The 14,477-nt window shown below is 45.8% G+C and overlaps 1 protein-coding gene across 1 annotated transcript; it reads left to right on the forward strand.

Moving 5' to 3' along the window:
* Positions 1-5,606: 5,606 nt before the first annotated feature.
* Positions 5,607-13,576, forward strand: COLCA2 (colorectal cancer associated 2; the record flags this gene model as incomplete). Its single annotated transcript, XM_034754900.1, has 4 exons — positions 5,607-5,705; positions 9,663-9,720; positions 11,474-11,703; positions 13,037-13,576. Coding segments are annotated over 4 exons (726 nt in total), but the record flags the coding sequence as incomplete, so codon positions are not given.
* Positions 13,577-14,477: the final 901 nt, after the last annotated feature.

The following is a 14,477-nucleotide window of genomic DNA, read 5'->3' on the forward strand; positions in this document are numbered from 1 at the left end:
AGTCACCAACAGCGAAATTGGTGAGTGTACATTATGGTGAAAAGCAGATCTAAAACAGAATTATGAATATGGAGACATTATTAGAAGAGGTGTGTTTTATACTCATAATGAAGTTAGGGGTTTTCTCTCCTGTTATTCTGCTCCAGTATTTGGCCCAACAAAAGTAATCACGTTTTGCATGAAAATGTTTCAGGGCTGGAACAAGGCCATTTCTGAGACCACCTCTGTGCCACTCCCTAACACAAATCAAGTATATTTGTTGAACTTAAGGGGGAAAAAAAGAGTAACAATAGCTAAATTAAACTGCTGGTAGATGATTAACAGCCTATCCTGCTTTCTGCTTTAAGCAGCTATTCCTGGTGGAGGGTATTAACTGCAGGGCATAGGGAATGTTTACATACAGTGTAAAAAAAATTGGGATTCTATACCGATTGTCCAACGTTGGCCAAAAATATGTCAAGCTACCCTTGCTAGAACTAAATTGGCTGTCCATGCAAGGACAGATCAATTTGGGGGGACTCTAATCTGAAAGAGGCCACTTTATGGAATAGGTGTGAAGATCATGAACTGGGGAAAATACAAATAAAATCCAACAAAGGGCACAAACGGGGGATGAGGGAGGGGAACCGAATGAAATGAAAGCCCACTTTGGTCAGTGACAGTTACTCCGGTGCCCCAGACAGAGTCTCTATTATGCCACGCCCACCAACTGCCATTTTCCTCCAAAAATCCTCAAATTTACCCTTAAAATGTGAAAAATTGTGCAAAAATCACCCTGCTCCCTTGCAGCACGTCCTTTGCAGCTAGCAAGTGAAATATGAGAGAACTGGAGCCAAGTGTGTGTATCTGAGATGAAAATACTGAGCAGGTTTCTGGGCATCTGCTTTGTTTGTGGAAAGGTGGATAAAATGTTCAAAATGTCCCAAAATCAAGGAGTGGGGAAGGCCGCCCCACCAAATCTTATTCCCCAAGACCCTCTGCTACATGGGGATGTGCTGGGTTTCACAAAAAGATAGCCCATTTTGTTAAGCCTTTGAATATTCAAATTGAAAGTATCGCGCAATCATTGATTGTCAAATCATTGGTTTCTAGAGGTTTTAAATACTTGGCATTAGGGGAGAAAAACTCAAACTTATATCTGTAGGTATAAAACATTAATATTGTTGGTCTCCACCTGGAATTTTCACAGTGGTCTTAGGTATTCTTTTTTTAAATTTTAAAATTATTGTTTTTTTGTTCCCTTTCCCCCCAGCATCTAGGAGCCCAGGTGATTGATTCTTCTGCTGCAACATCAGCTGTTATAAAAGTTGCTTCTTCTTTCAGGTCAGAATGTCCGGTAAGTTCAGTTTAAACCTTTTCTTCATGAATTTGGGGGATGTTTAAATTATCCTCCATTTTTGGTCATTTTACCTTCAAAATGGGGAGGGGGGGAGAGAAAGAAAAAGTTAGTATTTGTATAATGCAAAGTGCAAGCAAATCAGTGTTTTTAAGTGGATAGAAGGGAAACTGATCATATGCAATACACATTATATGTAGAATAATACACACACCCAACGCAAGATACAGGAAAAAAGCAAACGTGATTTGTGCACAGGAATGCAGGGGCTCTAAATAACCATTGTTAAAGTATTTCAGCCTTTTAAAAAATGCTGCTAATCCCTAACGTGTTTTGCAAATTCAGTGCTTTTAGCCAGTGCTCCGGGGAGCGCTCGCGCTCAGGGGCTGCAGATTTCAGGGTTAACCTGCCCAATCGCGGGTGCAATTTAAGACTTCAGGCAACGTAACTCGGCGCTCCCAGGTGATTAGTTGTGGATTTTAATATTCAGGGACGATCTGACCCGAGTGGGACTCGGCAGGCCCAGGACTCCCCTGAGCCAGCCCCCGGGGGAGATGCTGCACAGGCAGGGAGAGATCTCCCCTTTAGGGCTGTTGAAAAGGGGAAACGCGCCTCCTACACTAGATCCCTAATTGGGGATCCCCCCAGAAGTGACCTGGTGCCGCGTCCGCGGTGACCAGAAGTGGCGCTGCCGGGCAGCAAACTCCCCGCGGGCCATGAGGGTGTCTGGTGGGGCGGATTCCCCCCCAGCTCCAGCCCCCTCCCCCGCGCAGTCCCCAAGCCCCCTCCCCAGATATCTGCGCCGAGCTCACACTGGTTCTGCGCCCGCCCCGGAGAGGCCAGCAGTTGCGTTATGGGGGTGGGGAGGCAAACCTGGGGAGGGGCACCTGGGGAAACAGCCTCAGATCAACGGGGGCTAATCCTGGGGAGATGGGGGGGCAGCCCGGCACCGGGGGGTCCCAGACTGAGGAGGGGCGGGGGGCAGCCCCTGTGTTCACTTCCGGCAGGTGTGGGGCCAGACTCCCGCGCCAGGCTGCGGGGGAATGAGGGGAGCCGGGGTCCGTGCAGGACAGGGCGTGGGGCAGCCAGGCCGGGAAAGCTGCGGGGGGCGCACGGAAGACGGAGCTGCGGAGGGGCCCCCTCCCGGCCCGGGTGGTGGTGGGCGCAGGGCGCCCGGCGCAAAACACGCGGAACCGGGCAGCCCGGGGGCGCGCAATGGGGCGGGGAGCCCGCGGGTGCGGGGCCTTGCCCCCGTCCCCGATCAGAGCTACTCACAGAGCCGGGCTTTCCCGGCCAAGGTGTGTGTGTGTGGGGGGGATCCCAGACCCCGAGCGGGGACCCGCCGCCTCCGGAAGGTGCCCGGCTGCGCCGCAGCGGCCTCCAGCTCCGCGCCGCGCCCAGGAGTGGGGCTGGCTGGGGGCCGCAGGCAGCTGCGCACGGAGCCCTGCGCATCCCAGTCCCGGCGCGCCCCTCTGCAGCTCCCCGCTGGGCTCGAGCTCCCACCCCGGGGCGCCGTGCGCGGCCGCTTGCCGCCCCCTATCTCCCCGGGGCGCCCTGCCTGCGGGGCTCCTTGCGCACCTCACCCCGGCCCCCGGCCTGGGGGAACTTGGGGTCCTTGGGCGACCCCCTGAGCCCGGCCGGGGTGCAGCCACGGGACCCGGCTAGCTTGCCGGAGGTGACCGAGCCAGCCCTTCGGCGTTGGGTCCCTGCAAAGCAGGCCTGTGGGAATCCCCGTCCCCTGGCTCCCACGCTGTCACCTGCCTGCTCAGCCTGGCTTGAGGCTCGGACAGGCTCTGCCCCCTCCAGGCACATGGATGCTGAGGTTTGCCAGGAAGGTTAAGTGAAGCAGGTGCAGACCGCAGCAGTATGGAGTGAGGGGTCTGCTGACCTGGGGACCTGTCACATCTCCACTTAGCCCAAGCAGGACTCGGCCTCTCTGTTGGCCTGACCCAGAGCTTGCTGAAGTGGGTTTTGGCCCCAGGCCATGTCCCTGGTGCTCCTTGCCACCGGTCGATGTGAATAGTCCCTATCTTTTTAGTTAGTGGAAGACCCTGCTCCAGGAAACCTTTGTGCAGGTGGATAATTGTACTGTCTATGCTGGGAAGATGCAACATCCAAAAACATGGTCACTATCATGATGTTAAATATGTTTTTGACTTTAGTGTTGGCAAGGCCAGTCCTGTTCGCTGGTTGTCTGGGAGTAACCATGACCAGCTAACATGTTAAACAGGTCAGGCCCCCAACTCTCCTAGCTGCCGTCTTGTTTAGCACATTTCCTAGGATGATACATTTTCCCAGTGTAGATAAGGCTAAGGAGACCGTTTGCATGCATAAATCAAAGCAGATTTGCTGGATCAGGGCCTAAAATGTCAGCCCTCCTAACAGGAGAGGTTTGGAGCAGACGGTGCCTGTTAAATGTTTCTCTCCCTCAGATTCAAGGAAACATCCTTTGCAGTTTTCAAAAATAAAATGGAACGAGTGGGATAAATAATCCCCAGAGAGCTGAGTTTGCAGCTCAATAGAACCCCTTCCTCTGGATTCCACACGGATTGGCCTGTAATGAGGGGCAAGGACAGTTAACAGCAGGCACCGCATTAAAGACAATGTGACTGTGTATGGCAGGCTGTCATTAAACAGGCCCATGGCACTGAGCAGAGACACTGTCTGCACTAGGATAGGGAGGGGCTCTACTGTCAATCTAGCACCCCTGGCAGAGCAGGAGTGAAAGGTGGCAAATGCCAGTGGTGGATCAACGTATACACTCTGCCTATGTCACAGCAAAGGAGAGGCTGAAAGTTGCTGTTAGGGGATCAAACAGGCAATAGATGGGTATGTTATAAATACTTGTGCATAGCTAGGTAATTGCTCCCCAGGGGACTGTTCTATTACTCCTCCAAGCAAGGACCAGGTAACATTGCAGGGTCTCCAAAGGCAGAATATTAGCTGTGAACCTGATCCTGCAGGCCCTTACTCATAAGTATTCCAATTGCAGACAATAGGAGTAGGAGCTGGATCCTGCAATCAGATCTGTGTGCAGAGCTTCCGTGCCAGGTCTGATAGCAGGACTGGGGCCATGTGAATAACCATTTGCAAGATTCAATCCCAGGTTGACAATGTGTCTGTTTGTTTTATTGAACCTTTGCAGGATCATTTCAGAGAGAAATATACTGAGTGCAAAATGAAGCAATTCTAAAAACTGAACTAAACTGCAATGGGTGTTAAATATTTCTTCCAGCAATAGTGTCAGGGGTGGTTTCTTGTCAATAGGCAAATTCTTAACTACTCCAGATACAAAGTTCTGACTAAGCTAGTGAGTGGCAATTGTTTTTGCTCATTGATGGAGGCCCACATGCACGTCTGAAACAAACTGGAGTTGTAGAGAATGACTCCTCTCATTAAAGAGAGAAAGAAAACTGGGTCTCACAGAGAGTGATTGTTTAGTCCTATAAAAGAATAATCACCCACATATTTGCATTGTTTTTATTCCTGTTCTTAACACAGAGGATGAACGCAGTGCCCATGTCTGTTTCCTGGACTGAAATCTTCAGGATATTGTAGAGATTCAGATTAATTTGACAGTATGGTCCAGCAGACAAGGCTGGGAATTAGAGTACCTGGGGTCTATTTTTAGTTCTGCTGCTGACTTACTATGTGATTTTATGCAAGTTGCTTAGGCCCTGATCCTGCAAACACCTACATATGTGCTTATCTTTGATGGAAATCAGTGGGACTATTCACAATATTAAAAGTTAAGCATGTGTGTAAGTGTTTGCAAGATTGGGGTCTTAATATCTCGCTGCCTTAGTCTTCCCATCAGTAAAGTGGAGATAATTGTACTTGTCTTCCTCTCTAAAGTGTTCTCTGAATTTCAGGTGAAGAGCTAAGTGATATTTATTTCTCCAGCCTTTGTTACTAAGAAAAAAGAAACTCTTAAGGGAGAAGAAAACTTGGTCACAATTATATTTATTATATATTAAGGGTACATTTGCAAATAGTCTACAAAGTATTAGTAAATGTTACAAGCATATTACAATCATGAAATGGGTATAAGTCATGGTTACAAGGGACCTATGGCATTCTGTAATAACTGACTAATCATTTATTAAAACATCTATTCATAAACTCTTTACAAACTCTTTGTAAATATACCCTTTATATAAAGTGTGACTGAGAACACACTGAATTTACTTTTTAATATTTTAAATATCACCACTCTAAAGTGCCTGCTTTCCTGTTCTCATCCATGCAATCTTATTTTTAACTCACTCTTTCAGGAAAATCCAAGGTGTATCAAGGTGTTCGAGTAAAGATCACTGTGAAAGAGTTATTACAGCAGAGGAGAGCACGACAAGCAGCAACTGATGCCACTGTAAGGACAAAATACTAGCTTCTTCCATGTTGTAATTTAAGAATAAGAAACTATTTCTCTTAATCTCTCTTCCATCGATTTAATGTACTCAGAGCCATGGGAGCAGACGCTGCTGATGCAGGCAAAACTGAGAACTTGTCTTCAAGGGGAAATTGATCCATTTAGCTATTCCAGAATAACTCCCCCAAGTGGACGGTCTATTCTGGAATAAAAATTACTTTGTTCCGGACTAGTTACTCTGCTCACTTTTATTCCAGAAGACAGTGCCCCTGTCCCCACAAGAGAGTTATTCTGGAATAGCTCAATTATACTGGAATAATGCTGCTGGTCCATATCCCCTATGTAGACAAGGCTTGACAGATAAGCCTGCTCCGAATCTCTGTGCAGCAGCCGCAGGGGAAAATGTATGTTCTATCTGACTCCAACAAAACCCCTGTTGCCTGCTTTGAGGACCCTCCCATGTAAAGCTCTGTGTTGTACTAAGGCTCCCAACGTGTTCTCCCCTCCACGAGGTAGCTCTCAGAGCCCAAAAGAACGTCATTCCTCCCCGCAAATAACCCCCTCAGAGGCCTTCCATTGTTCAGTGGCTCCTTCAGTTATCAGTCAGGGGATAAAGGCACCAGCTCTGCACAGCTTCCAGCTTCTGCTGGCCCCTGGGGAGAGTGCACAACCAAATCCTCCCAGGGCTGAATGTGCTGGCATCATACTGCTCCTAACCCCTGCTGGCCTAGGAAGGAGGGTCTTAGCTTGGATCCCCAAGGGCTAGAAGCTAGCTCCAAAACCAGTTGAAATCAATGCGAGTCTTTCCATTGACTTCAATGGACTTTGGATCAGGTCTCAGAAGCAGTGGTTCCACAGAACTCTCAGGCACCGGTGGCCTAAGAGCGAAAGGCCGAGCTCAGCTCTCGCCAGGTGTGTTGGATCCATGCCAAGGAATGAGCTCTGATCCCCAGCGTATTGTTCTGCCACTGCAGCAGCTATTGTCCTGTGCAGAGGGAATTTTTCCATGAAATGAATTTTCCCAGGGGGCAAAACTCAAGAGTTTAATTTTCTTTCTTGATATGGAAACTTAAGAATGAAGAAGCTGCCCTGTCAGCAAGAATCTGTAGCCTCTCATTAGAATCAGCCACTGTACCAGAGAGCTGGAGGGGAGCAAATTTGTTACCACTCTTTAAAAAAGGCATGAGGGGTGATCCTGGCAATTAGCAGAGCAGTGCACCTTACTTCATTATCAAGTGAAAACTAAACGATAATTAAATCTGAAATTACAAAACACGACACAGACACACCAGCCTGGCTTCTGTGAAGGAATATCACAGCTCTGTACTCTGTTGTAATTCTGAACGTGTTAGCAAAACTGTGCCTGCAGGAGATCACCATGTTCATATAATCCTTTCACAAAGTGCCTCACAAGAGATTAGTCACCCTGGGGTGAAAGGCAAAGTGCTGTCAGGGGTTAGAAACTGGCCAGTAGACATGAACAGGGAAAAACGGTCAATTTTCAACATGACCAAAGGTTAACATTGGGTGTCCAATGTTCTGTACCAGGACTGATGTTTATCGATGATCTAGACAAGGGGTGACCAGTGTGGTAGCCAAATTCGTAACTGACATAAAATTAGTTAGGTTATTGAACACTGGAGGTTACAGTGAGGAATTTCACAGGGACCTAGCCAAGCTTGGTGAATGAGCAACAGGCTGGCAGCTGAAGTTCAGTGTTGCCTGATACAGGATAGTTTCTGGTGCCCTGTTTTAATGTGCATGCATCCCCTACCTTTGTTGTCTCAAGGGGATAATTTTCTCCTTTAACATTTTTCTTTTCAGTTTGTTAAGGCTGGTAACAATGAACATGTCGATTCTTATCTCTTAACCTGTACTAAAAAAACCTCTAGAAGGTGTTTGAAACGTTGGGATTTTTATAATGGGTAATGCAACTTTGTTAATGTTAAAAAAAAACAAAGAAAAACCCAGAAGTGTATTTCCTTTTGTCTTGAAAGAAAGTTCGAAAGTGAGTATGAGCAAAGAGCCATTTAAATAGGGCTTGATCCCACTCCCATTTAAATAAATGAAAACACTTTACTGGTGCAGGATCAGGCCCTTAATGCAGGACGCTCTGGCTGCAATCCAGTAAAGCACTTAGGCATGTGAATAGGCCCACTGTGTGCTTGAAGTTATGCACATACTTAAGTGCTTTGCGGAATCAGGGCCTTTAATGCATTTCAGTACAACCAGGCCAAAACCATAACTATTTGGAGAGAAGGAAAGGGGTTAAGGAGACCTATATATTGATGAAGACTTGACACACACAGAACACTCCCCTTCTCTTGTAAGTGAGCCCTCTAGCTCAGGCGCCCTGTGTTTTTGCATAAAGAGGTTGGTAAATCATTACTGCTTCCTGGTTCATGACATTACAGTCTGGATGGTTTTCAGATTTAATCTCCCACCTCCTGCTCTCTGCAGCGGTTGATTGCACAAGAAGCTGAGCAGACTGCAACCTGCAACCACAAATAAAGAGGCTTGGTGAATGGAGCCCTCTAGCACTGAAATGCTGCAGTATACTCCTCTCTTAAGTGTAAAGTCACCCCTTCCTTCTTCCTTTATACAATGGCTAAGTACTTACATATGCTATAAATGTTCCAGATGGGTGTTAAGAGGCTGGACTGAACTAGTCTTAATTTGCTATTCGCTTGATATTTACACTATGATTGTTCCATCCAGTAAGGAGACTCAAAGCCAGTGGTGCAGGAGATTAGTTTTGTGCTTAACATAATTTATACTGGTTATTATTTATTTGCATCATGGAGGCCCAGGAATCAGTGTCCAATTGTGTTAGGTGCTGTACACAAATGTAATGCCAAGCTAGACTAAAGCATTCTGCAGGACAGAACCTGCAAGTTAACTAAACGCACTCTACTGTTAGTGGGAAGGTTACAGAGGCTACATATTGTGTATGTATAGACAAAACAGAGAATATCAACCTTGCCAACTCTTCCAGAACTGCCAGGATTCAAATAATGTTTTTTTTTCCTCCCATAGAGAATAATTACAGTTTAAGTGTTAAATAACTGAGCAAATGTTAGGAAGTTCTTGATAGGGAAACCAGCCACGCTCTAACTCGGGAACATTTTGAATGAAAGAAATGAAGCTCTGGTCAGCATAAGTTAAAACCATCTGATCAGAAGAAGCCCCAGTCTGAACAGCTAGAGTGAAGCCCCATTGAAGAGGATGGCAAACCTCACTTTGTTTTCAGTGCAGCCAGGATTTCACCCATAATGTCTGGTGTGATTTTCTAATAGGCTTATTGATTTGTAAGTTTCAGTTCACAAATCCTCAGGGAAAACAACATCATCAGTTTTCTTATAAGTGTTGCCGTATTAGAGCAATCACATCTGTAGATTGCAAAGTGAAGTGTGCAATAGAACAATTCAGTCTGGTGCGCATGTGTGGTGCTACACAGGGTAAGCCACACTTGATTTTTTTAGTTGTGTTTTAAACGCGTTAGCTAACACAGTTGTAAATTGTTCCTACTCCTAGAGATTTTTTTGTGTCATGTCCACACTAGGATTTACAATCCTGCTAATTAACAAATGTTAAAACATGACTAAAAATTCAAGTATAGACACACCTATGGTGAATTAACAGTAATGGAACAATGGAATGGAATGCACATCAGAGGAGCTACATATTTAATACTAGAGCAATTCAGTGTAATGCACATCTATTGTTATCTGGGTGGCACTCTGGAACAAAACAATGTTACACAGATTGAGAGTGCTCCATAAATAACAGAACTGAATGTAATACAGACACAGGTAATAAAAACAACAATCACTAATGTATGCATAAGTAAGTTTGAAAAGTAATTGTGACTCACCTCAATGTTCAGGAAAAAGGTCTGTGAGCTTTCAAAGCAGAAACACTTGCATTTGCTATTTTCCTTCTGTTCTGTTTTGTCAGGTTTCCCGAGGCAGCAGTAGTGTCCAGTTTCCAGAATCTGTTTCTTCTCCCTGCACAGGTTGGTACAAAGAGCATCCCCCTTCTCCCCTCCCCCCACCTATTCCTCCAGTCCAAGTCTTTTTAGCCCTCGATGCATGGCTTGAGGCAGGCACTACCATTTCATTAGAACTCCAACCAATCAGAATCTGAAAAGGGCTCACTAAATGCAGATGAGGATGCAGTAAGACAAGCAGGGTACATTTTGCCCTCACTCCAGCAGAAATTTTGTCTTCATATCCATGTAGTTTGCCTTTTCTACTGAGGATCAAGGCTCCAATTAATCGGTAACATTTATTACCAACAGAATAACACTGCCGTGGTGCCTTTATCAAGATTTCTATCTCTTGGTACTGCCTTTATCTGATTGTCAGATGGGACCAGAACGTCTTAAAGCATTACTTGTCTTTGCTGATCATTTAGCTTCCAGCAGAGTCAGTTTCTCTCTTTCCCCCCTCTTCCTGTAGAGTTCAGAAGGGGTGTTAGTCTTTTCAACAGAGCTGCATAAACAGCTCCTTCCTGGTTGACACCAATATCCAGGAATTGGGAGAAAAAAAATATTAGTTTGGACTTTTCAGATCTTTTATTCTCTAGACGTTGGTAGCTAAGAGATCCAGAAAGTTTCCCCTTTCATTTGTAAATGTGTGCCTGTATACATTGCGTGGACAAGGAAATGCTTAAATAATGAATATTTGGGGTTTAAATTTGCTTATGTTAATATAGAAACTTGAGACGCACATAACCTTTTTCAGGCTGATAAATCTTTCTTTCTTTTGGGTGCATGTTTTTTGCCCCACTGTCCAGTTAAACACTTTGCTCCCAGTCCTGCAAACACTTACGCATGAGAGTAATGTTACACATGCAAGCAATCCCATTGAGATCAACAGGACTACCTGCATGGGTAAGTGTTGGCAAGATCAGGGCTTCGTTATTAACTGTGTTTGCGAACAGATGAATTTAGCATGAAGTGCAGTCAAGTCTAGAGGGCCAAATTCTTATTTACACCGCTCTGGTAACGGATGCCCAGTACCAGAGTTCTGTGGTGCAAAGAGGCCTTGGTGTAAGTGAAAATCTGGCCCTTGAGCCTTTTCGACTCCAGCCCTCTTCCAAATGAGACCAGTTGAACCTAGCTCTGTCTCATCTACATACTTGCTACATTTTTCAGCAGTAATGTAGGGACAGCTCTGGTCTCTCTGCTGAGTGTTTTGCCTCTGTCCTTGCTTATGAAGACGAGAAGCTATTTTTTGTTCTAATGGAGACGTGCATCCCTGGAACATGGAGTTTAGCAGAGGCTAAAGGCAAAACCCAGCTGTTAAAATAGCAGCACCACACCCCTGCATTACATGCTCTCAGGATTGCTTTGGATTTACTTTCAGAGTCAGGCTGGGATTTTCAAAGGAGTCTAAGGGAGTTGGAGCCCACAATTTTCAAAAGCACTAAGTAACTTGAGCCTAAGTCCCTATGGGAAACCCAGGGGACTTAAGCTCCCTAGTCATTCAGGCACTTCTGAAAAATTCCCCCCCAGCCCCTATTGATTTTCAATGGGAACTAGGCACCTAACTCATATAGCACCCTTTGGAAATCTCAGTCTAAACCTGAAAGGCCTATCTCCATGTCTAGACTCACAGTGTTCCATGGGACGGGTTGCCGTGCAAGTTGTTGCTCAGCACAGACAAGGCTATCACAGTCTGACCCAAAGGAAACATGCAACTAGCCTGGCCTCCCTTTGTAAGCACAAGTATTGAACAATCTCTTATCTCCTTTTTTCCTCCTAGCACCTTATTTTGATGCAGAACCTCTCTCTTCTGCCCCCAACTATTTCCAGCCACGGCAGTTTCCAAATTGCATTTCCTGTGAAGAAAACCCAAGTTATTTGGAGCAACTTGTTGATACCTATCTTCAGACAGAGCCGCCCATGGACCCATCCCTGAGTGCTCTACAGACGTCTACCTACTATAACCCAGACACCTTCCAGTCAACCCCTCTCTGTTTTAACCAGAGCCTGGTAAGTTGGTTGCGTTCTTTACCGAGCTGGACTGGTGGTGTCTGTAGTTATAGCTTGCACCACCTTGAGAGAAATCACCTAAGCATGTCCAGCAAGGAAATCAAGAAGGGAAACGAAATGGGCAAAATAAAAATCCCCACTTCCTGAGGCTCTGGGCCAGTTTTGAAGACTTAACGGTTTCATGAGCATGATTCATTTCCAACAATTCCACAGCTGGAGGGGAGAGTCTGGGATTCTATGTATAATTGGGGCCCTCTCATGCCCTCTCCCACAGGAGGAGAGGATATCAGGAACCAGTTGATCCTGACCTGAGGTTGCAGAATTGAGGAGTGTCATTTCCAATACACTGTTCTCCCCTACCTGTATTCCATGGAACGTCTTTAGGGACGGGCCAGGGAACAACCCCAGTCCACCCCCATGGATCCTAAGGGTTAAATTAATGCCACTGACATGTTCATGCTTAGCAAGATAGGAACTGCCAGACCAGGTCAGACCATTGCTCCACCTGGTCCAGTATCCTGTTCGGATAGCTCCCGAGGTAGGTGCAAGAACCCCTGAAGTGGTCAATAATGGAATAACCTGCCCACTATAAAGATCCTTCCTGATCCTCCTCAGGCAAAGATTGGCTTATGCCATGAAGCAGGAGGGTTTAAAACTGCATGTAACTAGCAGTTTAGAAAACAGCTACGTCTATACCATGTCATTTAGTGACCTGTGTTCTACATGCTCATGGCAGAAGGTTTAAAGGACCAACACAAAACGTAGAGTGCAGTGTTCTCAAATATTCCAGTTAGTCATCAGAAAAAATTGTGGCAAGGCCAGTTATCCCAATCATGTCTTGGTAGAACTTGCTATTCTACACAAACGAGTATAGAACAGAACTTGGGCACAGCAGCCCCTGTTCAGGGCTATCATCTGGCACTTTTCTCTAGCATGCTCCCTTGTTGAGCACTAAGGCTCTGATCCTGCAGCGACTTGTATCCAGATGGACCCCTCTGTCAGCACAGAAATTCACTGAAGTCACTGGGACTCGGGGTGGGTGCAGAGGTCCTTCTGCCCAGAGCTCACTGCGGGATCAGGGCAGTGCTTCCAGAAGAACCACACACACATTCTGACATCTTGATGAGTTCACAGCCGCTTTGTGAAGCCCATTGATTTCAAAACGCCGGCACTATCAATGGACCAGGGTAACTCCAGAATGGGGTGTGATGTGGTTGTGCATTCAGGGCCTTGTAATTCCGGGTGTATTTTTTCTGGTCTGGGTAATTATTTGAATGCCCATTATTACTGACTTCATTTAACACCACATTTTCTTTTCTCTCCATTTTTATAGGTTCCTGGATCTCCTGCCTCGTCTGACCTGTCCAGCCCATTAGACTATAGCTACTCCCCACCTCAGCTGCCTCCTTTTCCTCCACTGAACTACAGCCCTCTTTCTCCTCTAGACACCACGAACTACGGCTATCCTCTAGAGGAGTGCTCACATCCGCAGTACAGCTGCTCCCCCTCGGCCTGTTACTGCTCATCCTGTGCCTCAGAGCACTTGGATACGTTCAGAGTATCCGAGTATTTCCCCTACCCAAGTGCAGACTGTATGGACTGTCCTGGCACCGTGACAATGGCAGATGACTTCTTTAGAAGGGATAGAAACTACGACATCTGCTACAGTTAATGGAGATGATGGTTTTATATATATGTACCTACGTACAGGTATCCAAATCAGCTAACTGCCTATGAACTATGCAAAACATCATTGTCTAACACAAAGTTCAGTTTACTCTACACTACTTAGCCTGGTATGCTCCAGGTGTTAATTTAGTCCTCCTGGGTAACAATATTTTAAGACTCACCGCATTGCTACAGTTGTCCTTCTGTCTTGTGTTTCATAAAAAAAAAAACAAAAAAACAAAAACAAAAAACTAGCTTTCAGTGAATGCTTCACTAAACAAGTTTTTGTTATTACAAATAAATAATTTTATACAGATTCCTGGAGCACATTCCTTCCTGTTAAGTTTATAAAAGATTCTTTAGGTTATTCTGGGGAAATCTGATTTTTTTTTCCAGACACCTGAGGGGGAGGGGGTGTCGCTTCTGCTATAATCAAAGGTCTTGCTCTTGCAAATACATATTTATGTGAGTAAAGTGGGGCCTTTGCACATGAAGTCAATGGGCCTCCTGGGGTTTGAAAAGTTACTCAGTTGTGTAAGTGATTGCAGGATCAGATCCAAAGTTTTCTCTTCCAATCCATTTCTTATATTTCCCATCTGCTGTGAAGGGTGAGACAATTAGTCAATAAACATCTGCTGTCCTTTTCACGGTACCTCTGTCACATGTCAGAATATACATGCATCCTTCCAACACTGAAGTACTCTCCTCCCAGTCTCACCAACTGTCATTGAAACAATTGTTCACTCCCCTTGGTCAGACTAATCAAAGACAGAACTTTTCCCATGTGGTTGCTTTTATCTTAGCTACACCACAAGCAAAACGTTAGATTTTCTGCACCATTGAAAAATCATGGAATCTCTAAATATCACAATGGGGCTGGGCTCTCGGAAGGAAACATCCACCAGGAATCCTTACCACACAAAGGGCACGTCTTCACTACCCGCCGGATTGGCAGGTAGCGATCAATCTATCGGGGATCAATTTATTGTGTCTAGTGTAGACGTGATAAAATCGATCCCCGATCGCTCTGTCGTCGACTCCGGAACTCCACCGCAGTAAGAGGCAGAAGCGGAGTCGACGGGGGAGCGGCAGCAGTCGACTCGCCG

Source organism: Trachemys scripta, chromosome 21, assembly GCF_013100865.1.
Source record: "Trachemys scripta elegans isolate TJP31775 chromosome 21, CAS_Tse_1.0, whole genome shotgun sequence".
Taxonomy (NCBI): Eukaryota; Metazoa; Chordata; order Testudines; family Emydidae; genus Trachemys; species Trachemys scripta.